This window comes from Lynx rufus, unplaced genomic scaffold, assembly GCF_022079265.1.
Source record: "Lynx rufus isolate CCGP_SWC_20201006 ecotype Redwood Valley unplaced genomic scaffold, mLynRuf1.p SCAF_10, whole genome shotgun sequence".
Taxonomy (NCBI): domain Eukaryota; kingdom Metazoa; phylum Chordata; class Mammalia; order Carnivora; family Felidae; genus Lynx; species Lynx rufus.
Window position 1 is genome coordinate 32,633,116 of NW_025814824.1, and position 21,952 is coordinate 32,655,067.

General features: G+C 37.8%; 1 protein-coding gene and 1 pseudogene across 10 annotated transcripts in view; one reads left to right on the forward strand and one right to left on the reverse strand.

Annotated features, from left to right (window-relative positions):
• The window catches only part of KDM4C (lysine demethylase 4C), a 433,616-nt gene that overhangs the window by 217,627 nt on the left and 194,037 nt on the right, over positions 1-21,952 (forward strand). For all 10 annotated transcript variants that reach the window (XM_047064763.1, XM_047064764.1, XM_047064765.1 and 7 more), the window contains one exon: positions 21,121-21,314. In XM_047064763.1, the coding sequence (XP_046920719.1) occupies positions 21,121-21,314 (194 nt within the window). The remainder of the gene's footprint in view (positions 1-21,120; positions 21,315-21,952) is intronic.
• Positions 2,945-3,332, reverse strand: LOC124500776 (60S ribosomal protein L34-like; annotated as a pseudogene).

Consider the following 21,952-nt stretch of genomic DNA (forward strand, 5'->3'; position numbering starts at 1 on the left):
TGTGGAGAAGGGGGAACCCTCTTGCATTCTTGGTGCGAATGCAAACTGGGGTGCAGCCACTGTGGGAACAGTATGGAGGTTCCTCAAAAAGTTAGAAATACAACTTCCCTTCAATGCAGCAATGTCAGTACTTGGTATTTACCAAAAGAATACAAAAATACTAATTCAAAGGGAAGTGTGCACCCTGAAGTTTGTAGCATATTAAATACTTCCATGCATTGTTTGTATCTGGTGAACATGTAAAGAGCAAAAGCTCCTTCAGCAATTTTTGTAGAATCTTAATAGGTTCTATACTTCTACAAATAGAACAATAGCCTTTCAATAAATGCTGGCTTCACTAACTGCATAATGCATCTGTTTCCTAAAATTGTCTTTGTTTAACATTTGTTTGTTTAATGTTTCTTAACAACTTTTTAGATGAGGGCACATTTCCGTTAAAATAATTGATTAAATTTCATAAAAATATGTAGCTTCTCCATTGGAATATATTGCTGGAAATAATTGATCAGAAATTTTAACCTGTAAATCTGAGTTCATTTTGCAAAATATCATTCGTCATTCATAGTCAGCAATAACTAGGTGTAAATGTAGCAGAGAACATATTGGGAATCATATTAACACAGTTAACTGGTAACACAGTTAATGAGTTAACTGATAACACAGTTAATGACTGTGTTATCCATTTATATTGAGTGGGTGGATGTTTAAGTAGATGTGAGCTAAAGATGGAGATTCAGGAGTATTAGTGGATTACTAATAACGTAACTTGTTTTAATGCTAACAAATTTTCCAGCAGGTTATTATTTACATGTGTAAAGAAAGAAGAGTGTTTAGGGTTTGGTTATAACTGAGTTAAAAATGGATAAAGGGGGGCGCCTGGATGGCTCGGTCGGTTAAGCGCCCGACTTCGGCTCAGGTCATGATCTCACGGTTCGTGAGTTCGAGCCCCGCATCAGGCTCTGTGCTGTCAGCTCAGAGCCTGGAGCCTGCTTCGGATTCTGTGTCTCCCTCTCTCTCTGGCCCTCCCTCGCTCACACTGTCTTTCTTAAAAAATAAACATTAAAAAATTAAAAAAAAAATGGATAAAGGATTTAAGAATAGGAAGGGATGAAAGAGTTGCAAACCTGGTAGATTGTAGATCAGCTGGTCAAAACAGGGTAAAGAAGGACTTATTACAGCCTTGCCAATTTAATACCCACATTCTGTAGTTAAGATTTCTGTTGGTGCTCTACCCCTGGAATTGTCTAAACATATTTTTCAATGAAGTATCTGAATTTACTGAGCATTAAATTATCTGTTACAATAAAAGGTAGTTTGATAATTTAGAATAAAATTACATTTCAGGTCTAGTTATTGATTTGGGCCTTAATTACTTATCACTATCAGTCACATTTTTGGTTAAATAAGAGGTTGCTATGCTTAATGCTGAGCAATGTCTTTGTTGCTTAATGTAGGAATAAAGAATAATTTTGCCTAATTATGTTAATGATACATTCTTCTTAATTCTTACTGTCATAGCTAAAAAACATGGGTTGTTAGAAAACAATGAAATGGAAAATACCTCTGTTCTCTTTGTTCTTTATGAAATACTCTTTCAAGGGATAGCTTGTAACATGCAAACTTTTGGGCTCTCTCAAAGCGAATAACAGTGATTCCATTGAACATGTGGCATTTCTACATTTTATGTACACTCCCGTATTTTCATACCTTATATACTTGGAGATGTAAGACGTTTTTGCTGTCTGTTGGATAGGAAGTGGAGGTTACTGAATTTCTGCTCTGAAATGGAAATTTTGTTGTGCCTTGGAGATAATTAACTGATAACCTTCAAGAATAATAATTTATTTTGGGGAGGGCTAGATTTTGGTATAAAAAATAAGGTGTTAAAAACTAGCTTTTCAGGCTAGTATCCAAAATCTATAAAGAGCTCACCAAACTCCACACCCAAAAAACAAATAACCCAGTGAGGAAATGGGCAGAAAACATGAATAGACACTTCTCTAAAGAAGACATCCGGATGGCCAACAGGCACATGAAAAGATGCTCAACGTCGCTCCTTATCAGGGAAATACAAATCAACACCACACTCAGATATCACCTCACGCCAGTCAGAGTGGCCAAAATGAACAAATCAGGAGACTATAGATGCTGGAGAGGATGTGGAGAAACGGGAACCCTCTTGCACTGTTGGTGGGAATGCAAACTGGTACAGCCACTCTGGAAAACAGTGTGGAGGTTCCTCAGAAAATTAAAAATAGACCTACCCTATGACCCAGCAATAGCACTGCTAGGAATTTACCCATGGGATACAGGAGTACTGATGCATAGAGGCACTTGTACCCCAATGTTTATAGCAGCACTCTCAACAATAGCCAAATTATGGAAAGAGCCTAAATGTCCATCAACTGATGAATGGATAAAGAAATTGTGGCTTATATACACAATGGAGTACTACATGGCAATGAGAAAGAATGAAATATGGCCCTTTGTAGCAACATGGATGGAACTGGAGAGTGTGATGCTAAGTGAAATAAGCCATACAGAGAAAGACAGATACCATATGTTTTCACTCTTATGTGGATCCTGAGAAACTTAACAGAAACCCATGGGGGAGGGGAAGGGGGGGGGGAAAGAGGTTAGAGTGAGAGAGAGCCAAAGCATAAGAGACTCTTAAAAAACTGAGAACAAACTGAGGGTTGATGGGGGGTGGGAGGGAGGGGAGGGTGGGTGATGGGTATTGAGGAGGGCACCTTTTGGGATGAGCACTGGGTGTTGTATGGAAACCAATTTGACAATAAATTTCATATATTGAAAAAAAAAACTAGCTTTTCCAATTACTGATTTGAATTTCTGAAGGAAATATAAATTAATATATTTGCTTGTGTTTTTAAAATGAATCATTTTTGTTATTTTGATTTTTTTTAGTCCAAAATGCTTCATTTTTTTATTTAGCTTTCTGACTCTGTGCTTGTGCCTTCAACACTTTCACAACCATTTTCTGCTCATCAATAAGGAAAGCATGCTTGATCCTGTCATGAACACACTTAGCACACATGGAACCACCATATGCCCTGCTGATGTGTTTTTTCATTTTAGACAACCTCGTAAGACTTAGGTCTCACAGCACGAACTCCTCGAAGTCAGTCTGGGTACACGCCACATATGGATTTTGGTACTTTTGCAACCTTCTTGGTATAAAGGTAAATGATTCTATTACCAGGGGGTTTGGCACAGCCTAGTTTTGTTAGGGCTGTAGTGTAGGATAGCCTACAATGGTATGTCAAATTCTGGACCATTTTGAATGCCTATAGATGCCATCCCTGGAAGAGGAAAAAAGGACTGAGTCATTTTTATTGTGTGCAGTTTTGTTTTGTTTTGTTTTGTTTTGTTTTAAAATTTTTTTTTTCAGCGTTTATTTATTTTTGGGACAGAGAGAGACAGAGCATGAACGCGGGAGGGGCAGAGAGAGAGGGAGACACAGAATCGGAAACAGGCTCCAGGCTCTGAGCCATCAGCCCAGAGCCCGACGCGGGGCTCGAACTCACGGACCGCGAGATCGTGACCTGGCTGAAGTCGGACGCTTAACCGACTGCGCCACCCAGGCGCCCCTTGTTTTGTTTTTTTAAAGTAGGCTCCATGCTAAGTACAAAGCCCAATGCAGGGCCTGAACTAACGACCCTGAGGTTAAGACCTGAGCCAAGTTCAAGAGTCAGATACTCAACCAACTGAACCACACAGGCACCCCTATTATTAACTTGAATTTGTAATGGATCTGAGAAAGGACATCATATCACATTTATGTAATATTCTTACTATTTTTTTTTAAATTTAAATCCAAGTTAGTTAACATATAGTATAATAGTAATTTCAGGAATAGAATTTAGTGATTCATCACTTACTATAACACACAGTGCTCATCTCAACAAGTGTCCTCCTTAATGCCCTTCACCCTTTAGCCCTTTCCCCCACCCAACACCCTACCAGCAACCTTTAGTTTGTTCTCTGTATTTACAAGTCATTTATGGTTTGTTTCCCTCTCCATTTTTATCTTAGTTTTTCTTCCCTTCCTTTATGTTCACGTTTTGTATCTTAAATTCCACATGAGTGATCATATTATATATGTCTTACCCTGACTGACTTACTTTGCTTAGCATAATACACTCTAGTTCCATCCACAATGTGGCAGATGGCCAAGATTTCATTCTTTTTGATTGCTGAGTAATATTCCATTGTACTCCACATCTTCTTTTTCCATTTATCAGTCAATGAACATTTGGGCTCTTTCCATACTTTGGCTATTTTTGATAGTGCTGCTATAAACATTGTGGTGCATGTGCCCTTTTGAATCAGCCCTCCTAAATCCTTTAGATAAATACCTATTAGTGCAGTTACTGGGTCACTGGGTAGTTCTATTTTTAATTTTTTGGGGAACCTCCATACTGTTTTCCAGGGTGGCTGCACCAGTTTGCATTCCCACCAACAGTGTAAAAGGGTTCCTCTTAACTCTGCATCCTTGCCAACATCTGTTGTTGCCTGGGTTGTTAATTGTAGCCATTCTGGAAGGTGTGAGTAGTATCTCATTGTGGTTTTGATTTGTTTTTCCCTGATGATGAGTGATGTTGAGCATTTTTTCATGTGTCAGTTAGCCATCTGGATGTCTTCTTTGGAGAAGTGTCTATTCATGTCTTTTGCCCATTTCTTCATTGGATTATTTGTTTTTTGGGTGCTGAGTTTGATAAGTTCTTTATGGATTTTGGATACTAACCCTTTATCTGATATGTCATTTGCAAATATCTTCTTTCATTCTGTCAGTTGCCTTTTAGTTCTGCTGATTGTTTCATTTGCTGTACAGAAGCTTTTTATCTTGATGAGGTCCCAATAGTTTATTTTTGCGTTTTTTCCCTTTACTTCTGGAGACATGTCAAGTAAAAAGTTTCTGTGGCTGAGGTCAAAGAGGTTGTTGCCTGTTTTCTTCTCTAGGATTTTGATGGTTTCCTGTCTTATGTTTATGTCTTTCATCCACTTTGAGTTTATTGTGTATGGTTTAAGAAAGTGGTCCAGGTTCATTCTTCTGCATGTCGCTGTCCAGTTTTCCCAACACTATTTTCTGAAGAGACTTTTTCCATTGGATATTATTTCCTGCTTTGTCAAAGATTAGTTGGCCATACGTTTGTGGGTTGATTTCTAGGTTATCTATTCTGTTCCATTGACCTAGGTGTCTGTTCTTGTGCCAGTACCATACTGTGTTGATGATTATAGCTTTGTAATACAGCTTGAAATCTGGAATTATGGTGCCTCCAGCTTTGGTTTTCCTTTTCAGAATTGCTTTGGCTATTTGGGGTCTTTTCAGTTCCATACAAATTTTAGAATTGTTTGTTCTAGCTCTGTGAAGAAGCTGGTGTTATTTTGATAGGTATTGCATTGAATATGTAGATTGCTTTGGGTAGTATCGACATTTTAAGAATATTTGTTCTTCTAATCCATGAGTATGGAATGTTTTTCCACTTTTTGTGTCTTCAATTTCTTTCATAAACTTTGTATAGTTTTCATTGTAAAGCTTTTTCATCTCTTTGGTTAGGCTTATTCCTAAATATTTTATGGTTTTTTGTACAACTGTGAATGGGATTAATTCCTTGATTTCTCTTTCTGCTGTTACTTTATTGGTGTACAGAAATGCAACAGATTTCTGTACATTGCTTTTATATCCTGTGACTTTGCTGAATTTATGTATTAGTTCTAGCAGTTTTTTGGTGGATTCTTTTGGGTTTTCCACACAGAGTATCATGTCGTCTGTGAAGAGTGAAAGTTTGACTTACTCCTTGCCAATTTGGATGCTTTTTATTTCTTTTTCTTGTCTGATTGCTGAGGCTAGGACTTCCAACAGTATGTTGAATAGCAGTGGTGAGAGTGGACATCCTTGTTGTGTTTCTGACCTTAGGAGGAAATCTCTCAGTTTTTCCCCATTGAGAATGGTATTAGTGGTGGGTCTTTCGTATATGGCCTTTATGATCTTGAGGTGAGTTCCTTCTATCCCTATTTTCTTGAGGGTTTTTATCAACAAACGATGTTGTATTTTGTCAAATGCTTTCTCTGCATCTATTGAGAGGATCATATGGTTCTTGTCCTTTTTTTATTGATGTGATGAATCACATTGATTGTTTTGTGGATATTGAACCTGCCCTGCATTCCAGGTATAAATCCCACTTAGTCATGGTGAATAATTTTTTAAATATATTGCTGGATCCGGTTGGGAAATGTTGAGGATTTTTGCATCCATGTTCATCATGGAAATTGGTCTATTATTCTCCTTTTTAGTGGGGTCTTTGTCTGGTTTTGGAATCAGGGTAATGCTGGCTTCATAGAAAGAGTTTGGAAATTTTCCTTCCATTTTTATTTTTTTGGAACACCTTCAAGAGAATAGGTATTAACTCTTCCTTAAATGTTTGATAGAATTCCCCTGGAAAGCCATCTGACCCTGGACTCTTGTTTTTGGGAGATTACTAATTCGATTTCTTTACTGGTTATGGGTCCGTTCAAATTTTCTATTTCTTCCTATTTCAGTTTAGGTAGTGTACATGTTTCTAGGAAGTTGTCCATTTCTTCCAGATTGCCCATTTTATCGGCCTATAATTCCTCATAATATTCTCTTATTCTTGTTTTTATTTCTGCTGTGTTGTGATCGCTCCTTTTTCATTTGTGATTTTATTTATTTGGGTCCATTCCTTTTTTTTTATATAAAACTGACTAGTGGTTTATCAATTTTGTTAATTCTTTCAAAGAACCAGCTCCTGGTTTCATTGATCTGTTCTACTGTTTTTTTTTTTTTTTTGGTTTCGATTGCATTGATTTCTGCTCTGATCTTTATTATTTCTTGTCTTCTGATGGTTTGGGGTTTTATTTGCTGTTCTTTTTCCAGCTCTTTAAGGTGCAAGTTTAGGTTGTGTATCTGAGATCTTTCTTCCCTCTTTAGGAAGACCTAGATTGCTATATACTTTCCTCTTATGACTACCTTTGCTGCATCCCAGAGGTTTTTGGCTGTGATGTTATCATTTTCATTGGCTTCCATGTACTTTTTAATTTCCTCTTTAACTTCTTGGTTAGCACATTCATTTTTAGTAGGACTTTCTTTAGTCTCCAATATTTGTTGCCTTTTCAAATTTTTTCTTGTGGTTGATTTTGAGTTTTATAGCATTGTGCTATGAAAATATGCATGGTATGATCTCGATCATTTTGTAGTTGTTGAGGGCTGATTTGGGTCCCAGTATGTGGTCTGTTCTGGAGAATGTTCCATATGCACTGGAGAAGAATGTATATTCCACTGCTTTAGGATGAAATGTTCTGAATATATCTGTTAAGTCCATCTGGTCCAGTGTGTCATTCAAATCCATTGTTTCTTAGTTGATTTTCTGATTAGATGATCTGTCCATTGTTATAAATGGGGTGTTGAAGTTCCCTAATATTACGGTATTATTATCAATGAGTTTGAGTTTATGTTTTTGGTTAACTGATGTATATATTTTGGTGCTATCACATTTGGAACATAAATGTTTACAATTGTTAGGTCTTCTTGGTGGATGCACCCCTTAATTGTGATAGAATGCCCTTCTTCATCTCTTGTTAGAATCTTTATTTTAAAGTCTAGATTGTGTGATATAAGTATGGACACTCAGGTTTTCTTTTGTAGACAATTAGCATGATAGATGGTTCTTCATTCCCTTACTTTCAATCTGAAGTTGTTTTTAGGTCTAAAGTGGGTCTCTTGTAAACAGCATATAGATGGATCTTGTTTTCTTATCCATTATGTTACCCTTTGTCTTTTGATTGGAGCATTTAGTCCATTGACATTTAGAGTGACTACTGAGAGATATTAATTTATTGCCATTTTATTGCTTGTAGAGTTGGAGTTTCTGGTGGTGTCCTCTGGTCCTTTCTAGTCTTTGTTGCTTCTTGCAGGGTGGTTTAGTGGTCATGAACTCCTTTAATGTTTGTTTGTCTGGGGAACTTTTAATCTCTCTTTCTATTTGAATGACAGCTTTGCTGGATAAACAATTCTTGGCTGCATATTTTTCTGATTCAGCACATTGACTATATCCTGCCACTCCTTTCTGGCCTGCCAAGTTTCTGTGGATAGGTCTGCTGCAACTGATCTTTCCTTGTAAGTTAAGGACTTTTTTCCCTTGCTGGTTTCATGATTCTTTCCTTGCCTGAATATTTTGTGAATTTGACCATGATATGTCTTGTTGATGGTTGGTTTTTGTTGAATCTAATGGGAGTCCTTTGTGCTTCCTGGATTTTGATGTTTGTGTCTTTCCCTAGGTTAGGAAAGTTTTCTGCTATGATTTGCTCACATAACCCTTCTACCCATTTTTCTCTCTCTTCATCTTCTGGTACCCCTATGATTCTGATGTTGTTCCTTTTTAATGAGTCACCAATTTCTCTAATTCTTAAATCGTGTTCTTTTGCCTTAGTCTCTCTCTTTTTTTTTCTGCTTCATTATTCTCCATAAGTTTGTCTTCTATATCGCTGATTCTCTGCTCTGCCTCACCATCCTTGCTTCTGTGTCATCCATTTGAGATTGAAGCTCAGTTATAGCATTTTTTACTTCATCCTGACTAGTTTTTATTTCTTTTATCTGCATAGAAAGGGATCCTAATCTATTTTTGACTCCAGTTAGTATTCTTATTATCGTGATTCTAAATTCTGGTTCAGACAGCTTGCTTGTATCTGTGTTGGTTATGTCCCTGGCTGTCATTTTTTCCTGCTCTTTCTTTTGAGGTGAATTCCTTCATTTCGTCATTTTGAAGGGAGAAAACGAATTAACAAGGTAAAAAAAAATTAAAATTAAAATAGTTAAAATAAACAAATTAAAAATTAAAAACAACACAGATACACACAAAAATTAAATAAATGATGCTTGATCCTAGGTGTGTTTTGGTCTGGGTGTTGAAAGGGGCTTGATATATTAGAGAAAAAACGGGAAAGAAAAAAAAGGAAATTGTTTGAAAATTTGAAAAAATGAATACACTGAAATAAAATAAAATGAAATGATGTAAATAATAGAGTTTGAAAAAATTTACACAAAAGTAAAAAATATAGTAGAAAAAAGTTAAAGAAAAATATTTTTAATAAAAATTGAAAATATAAATCAATTTTTTGTCTTTCTATATTCACACACACAAAAAAAGAAATAAAAAAGACAGAAAAAGAAATTGAATAGATGGACCAGCGAACGGACTGAAATATGATTGAAATTAGTTCATTTTCCCCTGGAAGTCAAACTATGAAGTAATTTATAGCACTAACCACTAAGCAGGTAGAGAGATTTGTGTTCCTGAAGAGTAAGGTAGGCCCAGTTGTGTGGGGCTTAGTGTAATGGCTCCATTCTCCACTAGATGGCGCTGTTTACCTTACTAGGGTGGATTGTTGTGGTATTTTAGGTGTGTATGCACATACACAAGAGTGGTGAAAATGGCGTCACCCAGCTACCCAGTCTCTAGTTTCGGAACTCTCTTCTCCCCGATCAGCAATTGTGCACCTATCCTTTGTCTTCAGCTTCCATCCACTCCCCGGTGTTACACTGCCTGTGACCAAGCCCCAGGCAGCACCTCCTTCCTGAGTTTTATCTCAGATGCAGCTGTTTTTCCTGACTCCTTATTTCTGAGGAACTGTGGGTTTAACCCATTATGTCCCTCTTCAGGAGGGTCTCACTGAGCAATGTTTGGGTGCAGCTGGCACATTTGTGGGACTGTGCTACTGCTGATGCCCAAAGACTGCGGCTGGGTGCCAGCCCACCCCAGAAAAAGTTCATGCAATCATGTAGCAGCAGTGTTTCAGGAATTATGGAAAATCACAACACACATCTGATTCCAGGTTTCACCCCCCAACAATCTTGTTTTGGCATCAGCGAATGTGGTTGTTCTCTCAGGTCCATGGGGGCCTTTGTCTGGGGAGGAGGGCGCACAACCTCTACCAGATGTTCTCCCAACAGGGGAACCACCCCTTCCCATGTGGCCTGAAGACCCCTGGACTTCACTCTGCTCCTGTGGATTCACTCTTCTCACCAGAGCACTGTCATGTATCGAGCTGCAGAGATTCAGACTCTGTGCCTCCTCTGTTTATAGAGTCTTAGTGGAATTTAAACCCTCTCCTTTCTCCCTTCTCCCTTTTTAGTTCAGTCCCTGTGGCTGTCTCCACTTTTCCACTTTCTCTCCAGCCATTTTTTTGGGGGGGTGCTTTTCCCATATTCTCCCTCCCCCCATCTCTGTCCTCTCTCTGCAAGCAAAAACAGTTCCCTGTCCTCTACAACTCTCTCCCCCAGTTCACCTCTCTGTGCAGTGTACCTCCTGAGTTCTGTGGTTCAGGTTGTGCAGATTGTTGTGTTAATCCTGAAATCAGTTTTCTAGGTGTGCAGGATGGTTTAGTGTTGATCTGGCTGTATTTTATGGATGTGAAACACACACAAAAAAACTTCCTTGCTGTTCCGCCATCTTGGCTCCTCCCCCTGTGAATAATTCTTTTAATGTATTGTTGGATCTGGTTGGCTAGTATCTTGTTGAGAATTTTTGCATCCATGTTCATCAGGGAAGTTGGTCTGTAGTGCTCGTTTTTAGTGGGGTCTTTGTTTGGCTTTGGAATCAAGTAATGCTGGCCTTGTAGAATGAGTTTGGAAGTTTTCTTTCCATTTTTATTTTTTGAAACAGCTTGAAAAGAATAGCTGTTAGCTCTTCTTTAAATGTTTTGTAGTATTCCCCTGGAAAATCATCTGGCCCTGGACTCTTGTTTGTTGGAAGATTTTTCGTTGCTGATTCAATATCTTTACTGGTTATGGGTCTGTTCAAATTTTCTATTTCTTCCTGTTTCAGTTTTGGTAGTGTATATGTTTCTAGGAATTTTTCCATGTCTTCCAGATTGCCCAGTTTGTTGGTGTATGATTACTCATAATATTCTCTTATTATTGTTTATATATCTGTGTTGTTGGTTGTGATGTCTTCTCTTTCATTCATAATTTTATTTATTTGTGTCCTTCCTTTTACTTTTGGATTAGTCTGGCTGGGGGTGTATCAATTTTGTTAATTCTTCCAAAGAACCAGCTCCTGGTTTCATTGATACGGTGTATTTTTTGTTTTTGTTTTTGTTTTTTATTTCAATACCATTGATTTTTTCTCTAGTCTTTATCAATTCCCTTCTTCTACTGATTTTTGGCTTTATTTGCTGTTCTTTTTCTAGCTCTTTTAGGTGTAAGGTTAGTTTGTATATTTGAGACCTTTCTTCCTTCTTTAGGAAGGCCTGGATTGCTATATACTTCCTTCTTATGACCACCTTTGCTGCCTCCCAGAGCTTTTGGGATGCCGTATATTCATTTTCATTGGCTTCCATGTACTTTTTAATTTCTTCTTTAATTTCTTATTTAACCCATTCATTCCCTAGTAGGATGTTCTTTAATCTCCAAGTATTCATTGTCTTTCCAATTTTTTTCGTGTGGTTTATTTTGAGTTTCATAGCGTTGTGGTTTGAAAATATGCAAGGTATGATCTCGATCTTTTTGTTCTTGTTGAGGGCTGATTTGTGATCCAGTATGTGATCTGTTCTGGAGAATGTTCCATGTATACTTGAAAAGAATGTGTATTCTGCTGCTTTTCAATGAAATGTTCTGAATAGATCTGTTAAGTCCATCTGGTCCACTGTGTCATTTGGAGCCATTTTTTTCTTATTGATTTTCTGCTTAGATAATCTGTCCATTGTTTTTAGTGGATATTGAAGTCCCCTCCTATTATCGTATTGTTATCAATGAGTTTCTTCATGTTTGTGATTAATCTATATATGTATTTGGGTGCCTTCATGTTGGGGGCATAAATATTTGCAATTATTGATCTTCCTGGTGGAAAGACCCCTTAGTTATGATATAATGCCCTTCTTCATGTCTTGTTACAGTCTTTATTTTAAAATCTAGATTGTCTGGTAGAAGTATGGCTACACCAGCTTTCTTTTGACGACCATTAACATGATAAATTGTTCTCTCTCCCCTTTTTCTTTCTTTCTTTCTTTCTTTCTTTCTTTCTTTCTTTCTTTCTTTCTTTCTGTTTATTTTTGGGAGAGACAGAGCATGAGCACAGAAGGGGCAGAGAGAGAGAGAGAGAGAGAGAGAGAAAGAGAATTCAAAGCAGGCTCCAGGCTCTGAGCTGTCAGCTCAAAGCCTGATGTGGGGCTTGAACTCACAGTTGTGAGATCATGACCTGGGCTGAAGTCAGATGGCTAACCAACTGAGCCACCCAGGTGCCCCTCTATCCCCTTACTTTCAATCTGCATGTGTCTTTAGGTCTAAAGTGAGTCTTGTAAGCAACATATAGATTTGTTTTGTATTTTTATATATTCTGATACCTTGTGTCTTTTGATTGGAACATTTTGTCTGTTGACATTTAGCATGAGTACTGAAAGATATGAATTAATGTCATTGTGTTGCCTGTTGAATTGGTGTTTCTGATGTTCTCTGGTCCTTTCTACTCATTGTTGCTTTTGGTGTTTTTTGTTTTGTTTTGTCTTTTCTCCACTCAAAGCGTTCCCCTTCAAATTCCTTGCAGGGCTGGTTAAGTGGTCAGAAACTCAATTAGTTTTTATTTGGGAAACTCATTATCTATTCTATTTTAAATGACAGGCGTGTTGGATAAAGAATTCTTTTCTTCATATTTTTCTGATTCAGCATGTTGAATATATCCTGCCATTCTTTTCTGGCCTGCCAAGTTTCTGTGGATAGGTCTGCTGCGAACCTGATCCGTTTTCCCTTACAGGTTAAAGACATTTTTTCCCTTGCTGCTTTCATAATTCTTTCCTTGTCTGTGTATTTTGTGAATTTGACTATGATATGCCTTGCTGATGGTTGGTTTTTGTTGAATCTAATGGGAGTTCTCTGTGCTCCATGAATTTTGATGTCTGTCCTTCCCCAGTTTAGGAAAGTTTTCTGGTATAATTTGCTCACATCAGTCTTTTGCCCCTTTATATCTTCATCTCTTATGATTTGGATGTTATTCCTTTTGAATAAGTCACTGAGTTCTCTAAAAGTATTGTTATCTTTTGCCCTTGTTCCCCCCTCCCCTTTTTTTCCTGCTCGTTATTCTCCATAATTTTATCTTTAAATCGCTGATTTACTGTTCTGCTTCATCTTTCTGGCTGTCGTGGCATATATTTCAGATTGCATCTCGATTATAGCATTTTTAACTTCATCCTGACTAGATTTTATTTCTTTATCTCCACAGAAAGGGATTGTATGCTCTTTTCCTTTTCAGCTAGTATTCTTATTATTGTCGTTCTAACTTCTAGTTTAGACATGTTGCTTATATCTGTATTGATTAATCCCCTGGCTGTTATTTTTCCTGTTGTTTCTTGGGGTGAATTACTTCATTTTGTCATTTTGGAGGAAGAAAAAAATAATAAAGTAAAAAATAAGAATTAAAAACAAAACAAAAAAGCAAATAAAGGAATCTAACTTCTAGGTGTGTTTTGGTCTGTTTGTTGAAAGAAGCTTGATACGCTAGAGAAAAAAGGGAAAGAATAGAAAAAAGGTAAAATTTTTTTTAAAAATTCAAAAAATTTTATGTAATAAAATAGAATAAAATGAAATAAGGAAAATGAAATAGAATAAAAAAATTGAAAAATAAAAAAATAAGTAAAAAGTAAAAGTAAATTTTTCTCTTTCTGTATCCAAGAATGAGAAAGAAAAGGAAGAAAGGAAAAGAAAACAATTTAAGCACAAAAGAAGGAATGAAAAAAAATTAGCAAACAGAATGAGTCCCGAATAAAGTTATATCCAGTTTCTCCTAGAACTGAAATTATGAGGCACTCTAAAGTCTTGTACAGTAAGCAGGTGGAGTGACTTGTGCTGGTCTTCAAAGGGGATGTGCTTGGAGAGCGCAGTTGGGGTGGGGCTTGGTGTAATGGCTCTGTTCTCCACTAGGTGGCTCTGCTTATTATCTTGGATCATGCATGGGAGAGGTGGAAATGGCTTCATCCAGGTCCCTAGTCTGTGGCACAGGAATTTGACTCTCTCACTGATTGTCAATCAAGCACCCCTCCTTTGTCTTGGGCTTCTGTCTACTCCCCCCTCTACCCTGTCCATGTTCAAGCTGTCCACCTGCAAGGCAGCTCCTCCCTCCAGAGTTTTATCTCAGATGGGGTTGTGTTTCACAACCCTTCGCCTTGTAGACCCCTGTGGCTTGGACCCACACTGACTCTCTGGGAGCGGGTCTTGCTGAGCAATGGCAGGTGCTGGCTTATTCCAGAAAACGTTCGTGGATTGGGCAGTGGGAGAGGTTCAGAGATTATGGCAAACCACAACACACAGTGCCAGGCTTCACTGCACTCTGCTATCTTTGTCCCAGTACCAGCAAACATGGCTGCTCTCCAGGGTCGCCTGGGACCTTTTTCTGTAGGGAGGCCTTAGGGCCTCTACCAAATGTACTCCAAGCAGGGGAACCACTTCTCCCCATGTGGCACATGGACCTCTCAGACCCCACTGCCTGGTCCTGGGGATTCACCCTTCTTCCTCACCAGAGCACCTCCAGGCACTGAACTCCAAAACTTCAGACTCTGTGCTACACTGTTTATAGCATACTTGTGATATTGAAACCCTCTCTTTCTTCCCATCAGTGGTTTTGGGGAACAGATTTCTTGTTCATTCCCTGTGTTTTCACTCTTTCTCTATCTTTCTCTCCAGCTACTTTTGGGGGGAGTGCTTTTCTTTCATGATTGTGGTGTGCCACACTCTCTACCTTTACCTTTCTCAGTCCTCTCTCCACAGAAATAGCTCCCTCACATGTTAGTATTCTTATTACAAAGGACAGTGTTCTTAGGTTTAGACACACTAACAACTCTGGTGTCAGCAGAAAATGACAATATGTGCTTTATTTTGACAATTCTAAATCTTTGAGACAAGAATTGCTATTATTGCCTCCTCCCCACTCTTTGATTGTCCTAAATCAGTAAATCTGTTTCATCCTATGTATTGGGCCCTTTTCATAATTGTTGGGAAATTAATAATTTCTTTTTTATGCTTATTTAGTTATTTTGAGAGAGAGAGCTCCCACACACAAGTGAGGAAGGAGCAGTGAGAGAGAGAGAGAGAGAGAGAGAGAGAGAGAGAGAGAGACAGAGAATATATCCCATTTGGGCTCCTCACTGTTAGCACAGAGCTCGATGCAGGACTTGATCTCATGAACCATGAGATCATGACCTGAGCTGAAATAAAGTCAGATGTGTAACCACCTGAGCCTCAGAGGCAGCCCAAGGAAAATTAATAATTTCTGGGAAAGAGAGTAATTCTCTTTAAATTTAAAATTTTCTATCTGTTCTGTATATTCTTTCTGTTCCGTATATTCTGTAGTTAACATTCGTTGGAATATTGTATGTGAGAAAGAAGAGGACATTTCCCTTTTTTTCTGGGAAGTTACTCTTTATAATCCTGAGATTCAAGTGGATATTATCTTATGTCTCTCAAAACTACATACATGGAGGCAGCTAATAGCGAGCTGTTTTTTTTTTAAATTAATTAATTAAGTTTTAAATTTACATCCAAGTTAGCATATAATGCAATAATGATTTCAGGATTAGATTCCTTAATGCCCCTTACCCATTTAGTCCATCCCCCCTACCACAACCTCTCAAGCTACCCTCTGTTTGTTTTCTATCTTTAAGAGTCTCAAGTTTTGTCCTCCTCCCTGTTTTTATATTATTTTTGCTTCCCTTTCTTTATGTTCATCTGTTTTGAATCTTAAATTCCTTATATGAGTGAAGTCATATGATATTTGTCTTTTTCTGACTAATTTCGCTTAGCATAATACCCTCTAGTTCTGTTCATATAGTTGCAAATGCTGAGATCTTATATTGAGAAGAAACTCTCCCCTTCATTTTGGTTATAGGGGAGAAGTCACATGAATTCAACCCCCACCCCCATCTAATCCCACCTTACAGTTTCCTACTTTTGGCATCTTGCAGGATAAGTTTATGTCATGGCATTTCCCCTCATAAATGCCGGACTTCTGGGCCTTCAGTTTTAGTGATTACTTGAAAATGGAAGGCAAGGAGTTTAGATGACTGCAACATATGTCCCAACCAGGAGCTGGATGTGCACAGCACTGGTTCCACCCATGAGAAGGACTCAGTTTTCTTATAGTATCTCTCAGTAAACCAGAAGTCCATGATTGCTCTTGATTCTTCAAAACCACTACACAGTTCTTATTGACTCCTAGGGCTATAGACATGGTAACCTGATTCTTACTTCCTCAATTGATTCAACTTTCCCAGTAAGGCCAGATTTAATAATACTAGGAACCCCTATTTTCTTGTGGTCAGACCAGTATTAGGCTATTTTTGTAAGGTTTATCCTATTAAAAATTTTTTTTGAGAAAGAAAGAGAGTGTGACAGGGTAAAGGCAGAGATAGAGGGAGACAGAGAATCCAAAGCAGGCTCCAGGCTCCAAGCTGTCAGCAGAGAGCCCGATGTGGGATTTGAACTCATGAACTGCGAGATCATGACCTGAGCTGAAGTTGGATGCTTAACCGACTGAGCCATCCAGGTGCCCCTATCCTATTTTTTTAAAAAAAAGGCACTGATAGAACATTTATTGCAGTCTGAGTAACTGTTTTACAAGAATGAAAAGTTTAAGCAGGTGGAGTGACCTGTGCTGGTTTTCTAGGGGATATGCTTAGAGGGCACAGTTGGACGGGTTTGGTGTAACGGCTCTGTCCTCCACTAGGCAGCGCTGCTTAGCTTATTGGGGTGGATCATTGTGGTGCACAAGCACGTGTGTGGGAGAGGTGGAAATGGCTTCACACAGCTCCCTAGTCTCTGGCATGGGAACTTCATGATCTCACCGACCCGCGATCAAGCACCCCTTACAAGTACAAAAAGTTTAGTCTTTTTATCAGCCCCTTGGGTTAGTGAAAATTTTTATGCCCAGTTTTTCAGATGAGAAAACTGAGGCACAGAGAGGTTCAATAAGTTGATTAAGGTTACACAGCTAATGATGGTGGGGTTTGAATCCAGATTTTTAAGTACCATACTATGCTGCATCATAGTGTGATCTTGTAGTTCAACAAATTGATATAATTTTCTTCTTTTTCTCATCTTCCAAGGTACTATAAACCCAAATAGAATTTTAAAGGAATAATTTAACATATTTAAAGGAATAATTTGTATATTATTTTTTGTACTGTTGAGTCGATAGCAATTTTTGTTGCATTTTTGTTATTTAGAAAACTTTAATATGCATGTGTTTTCTTGTTGGTTTAATCCCTCAATTAATGTATCTTACATAAAACATGACAGCATCTTTCTGAATCCCCAGTATATTAGTTTGTTAAGGCTACTATAACAGCCTGAGCAGATCCTATTGGCTCAATCTTCTTTACTCTGACTTTTCCCTTGGAGTGATTCTTCTTTCATTTCATTCTGTCTCTGTTCCTTTCAGTCCAGGGTAGCAACATTTTTGCTGGTATAAAAATCTCAAAAACTGTGTTGGCTCTCTGTGCAGTTCATGGCTGCCCAAGCCATCAGACAGAAAGGTCCTCCACACTTCTTTCCAGGGTAACGACATCTCTAGTCCAGGCTTCTTCTGAGATGGTTGAGTTGATCTGTAATTCACATGCTGAATCTCCTTAGCAGATGTTTGTCCTAACAAACCATTGGCCTGGTCTCTAGAGCACACTTAGGTGGATAGGCTGACATGTTTGTTTTTGCTTAGCAGTTCCTTCATCATTTTGTTTCTTCCCTCTTCAATCTCACAATAAACAGCAAAAAAACAAGATCCACCTTTCATGCTTTCCTTGGAAACATCCTCAGCTACATATTCAAGCTCATCACTTACAAGCTTTACCTGCCGCCCAACAGAAGAACACATTTCTGCCACTGCATAACAGAGATCAAGAGATCGCCTTTGCTCCAGCGTCCAATACTGTGTTCCTCGTTTCTTTTTCTTTTCTTTTTTTTCACATTTATTTATTTTTGAGATACAGAGCACAAGTGGGGGAGGCGCAGAGAGAGGAGACATCAAATCCGAAGCAGGCTCTAGGCTCTGAGCTGTCAGCATAGAGCCCGACCCAGGGCTTGAACCCACAAACCATGAGATCATGAGCTGAGTCGAAGTCGGACGCTCAACTGACTGAGCCACCCAGGTGCCCCTGTGTTCTTCGTTTCTATCTGATACCTTGCCGAAAGCAACTTTAACAAAGTTTATATGTCTAGCAACATTCTGTTCATGACTATATATGTATTGTTTATGTTGACAAAGTTTCTTTACCCTTTTCTTCTCCAAAGCCACTTCCACATTTTTTTAGGCATTTGTTCAGCAGTAATGCTTGCCAGTACCAAAACTTTGTTATTACTTTTCTAAGGCTGTATTGTTTCTGAGGACTGCTGTAACAAAGCACCATAAACTGGATGGCTTAAAACAACAAAAATGTGTTGTCTTACAGTTATGGATGTTGGAAGTCCAAAATCAAGGTGCCAGAAGGTCTGTCCTCCCCCTGAGATCCTTCCTTGCCTCTTCCTGGTGGTGGAAGTTAATCCTTGGTGGTCTTTGCCTTGTAGATATATTACTCCAGTCTGTGCCTTCATCTTCACATGGCCTTCTTGCCTGTGTGCTGTGTCTCTTCTCATAGTGATACCAGTCCTATTGGATTAAAGGCCTATCCTACTCCAGTATGATCTTAAGTCATTACTTCTGCCATAACCCTGTTTCCAAATGGGATCACATTCTGATATACTTGGGGTGAGCACTTCAGCATACTATTTGAGGGGGTCACAGTTCAACCTTTAACACCCTCATAATCATAACAACCATATCAAGTTGCTATTAGGCTTTTCTTATTTTAAGGCATTCTTTCCTTAGTTCCTTCCTAATTAGCATTTAATTTTTATAAATAGACTGAAAAGCAGAATCATTTCACACATTTTTTCTTACCTTCAAAGCCTTCCTTGTCAGACATTTGCACATGAAAGTATTTTTTTCATAATTAATTAGCCATCCTGTGTGTCATGAAGAAAATATGTTAAAGGAATACCTCAGTTTGGCTGTGTTAAGTATTTTATCATTTATTGTGGTTATGTGAAAATTCCAATTCTAAGATTCAAACAACTAAATTAATATTTTCTGTCTTAGAAAGTTGTTGAATTTTGAAGTGTTTTCATCTTTAAGTTAGATTGTTGTTTTTAGTATAAATGCTAACATGAATTTGACTTTTTGGGAGATAGGAACAAATAGTCATGACTCTGTAATAAGTCTCAGTACCCTAAGACCTTACCCTTGCTAGTTCTACCTTTAGTGAAAAGATTGCATTTTAAACCAAAATATCCTAAAATTTCTCAGGATTTCCATTTTCCATATTTCTAACCCAAGATAATTATAGCAAAATGTTGTAGAACTTTCTCTATTCCTAACTAAAAATATAAAACAGAGTTGCAGTTAAACATTACTGCATTCAGAGGAATAATTGGTACAACTTACAGTGTTTAGGATGAGTTTTTTTTGTGGGGGGGGAGTGCAGATAGCAGAACAGTGAGCAGGAAGGCATTCTGGTAGGAACAGAGGTACTGAGTGAAGGAAACGTCTGGTGCATTTGGGCTCTCTTCAATTCCTTGCGTTGAAGAGGAGTATGTATGTTGATTTGCAATGGGAGAGAAACTTGTAAATCTCCCTGGCAGAGTCAAATCTTGCATCCCTTGAATGCCAGACTTAGGAGTCTAGACTTTATTCTAACGGTAGAGGAAGTTAGATTACAGTTGAACTCAGAAATGAAAGATTACAAGATATGTGAGGGGGATTAAAGTGGTAGCTGTAAGAGTGAATTGGTGCTAGGAGCTACTGCAGGCAGAGAAATGAATTAGTTTTGTTTGCTAGGGTGTATTGTCTGCAAGTAAAGATGGAAGGAGTCTGGATAAGGACTTTACTCAGGAGACATTTAAAAGGAAGGTCTAATAGCAGATGATGACAGGGTGATGACAGTAGAGGAGAAGGGAGGGATTAGGAAATGCTGACTGTGAATGTAGGAGAATGGAAGAATCATGGTATCATTGATTACAGAATATTTGTTTACAGCTGAAGAAGTTATTTTAGGCAGGTTGACTGTAGGGTGTTTCCTGAACTTTCAAAGCATTGTATCTGTCAAGATTTGGACTCTAGGGGTAGCTAGTACAGGCTGGAAAATTAAGGCTTTGAAGTTAATTTGGATGGAGATGATGATTTTATCACCAAAATATTGAGAGACTTATTGTTTCAAGGCTGTTGAATCAACCAGGCTCTTGCCATGTTTGCCAGGGATTGTCAGGGCCTGTTAGTTACATCTTTGAGACTACTTCTGTACCACCATTTGAATGATATCTGCCATGTTACATGGCATCTTGGCCTAGACACAGTTTAACCTTTTGAAGTCTTTATAAGAAACTTGTTTTATAAGATAGAACTTCTGACTATGTATTCACAATAATCGAAGTTCTGGTAGATTTAAAATAATATTTTCTTTGAATTTCTGCCCTTAACACTATTCGTTTTTCTTAGTTATATATTTAAAGAGATGGTGATGAGTGTCTTATGGATAAGACATAGAAGAGAAGTCATTTTTTTGCTCTAATTATTGGTTAATTTGTGAGAGTATATTTATTAACAGGCATAAATGTGATTAAAGTATATATCAGAGAAAATTTATCTCAGTTCATTGATTGAATTTTTCTAATCAAACATTAATTGGCTACTTTTATTCATTGGAACCTAGGTTTTCAACTTTATAGACCTTCCAGCATTCAGTATATTGATACATACTTATGATGAAAGGGTAATTGTTCTGTTGCAGGCATGCTTTCAAAAGTGTGCTCATTTTCAGTTGTTCTTGATACACAGTTCCTGATGAACTCTGTACTGCATTCTCTCATCTTATTTTTTCATTTGTAAATGTGAATGTAGAGGTTATCACCTCCATTCAGAAAAAATTGAATTTATCATTCACTGAATGTTAAAAAATGTAAAACATTACCCTCAAGTATGTAGTGAGTATTCATGTATGGTACAAAGTATGACTCGGTGTGACTTTATGTAGCCAGTAAAATGTTTAAAGCATTTGATCCCTGTTGTGTTTCAGTGCACCTGCAGGAAAGACATGGTGAAAATTTCAATGGATATTTTTGTGAGGAAATTTCAGCCAGACAGATATCAGCTTTGGAAGCAAGGAAAGGATATATACACCATTGACCATACAAGGCCTACTCCAGAATCCACACCTGAAGTAAAAGCATGGCTGCAGAGGAGGAGGAAAGTAAGAAAAGCATCCAGGAGGTAATGATTTCTTCCCACCCCATTCCACTTATACCTACTCAATAAAAATGGGTCATTGAATGTGATGTTCTCAGAAACTATGTATTTGCTTTTTCCTGTTTATTCATCATAAATTTACTTAATATCTTACTGAAAATTTGAGGGAAAGTATAATTCGTAAGCTGTGTAATAAGTAGAATATAGGAAGTGGGGGGTATAATGTGTTTGTGAATATTCCTGACATGCTATACATGGCATATAGAACAGTCCTGGATGGCCAGGGCCATTTCTTTTAGGTGGGCATCTTGCTATTTTAAAATCCATTGAATAGGGTGTGTGTTACGTTGCTCAGGTCCTCAGGCAACTTTTATTTTCAGGCTCTTATATTTTCTTGGTTTATGTTAAACTTTTGTTCTCCAATATTACTCATTGTTTTTCTTTCAGATTGTAAAAGTAATATTTGGGCATTGGGGAAGATTTGTAAAATAAGAAAAAGAATAGTGAAGGAATCCCAAATCACCCATAACATCATAATCCAGAGATACATACTTTTCCAAAATTGGGGCCATGCTCTGTTAACCCTTTGATTACCAGTTTTGTGTGTTTTTTTTCATATAATTAAATGATTTGGTTCAGCATAGTATTTAGTGCCTGCATGT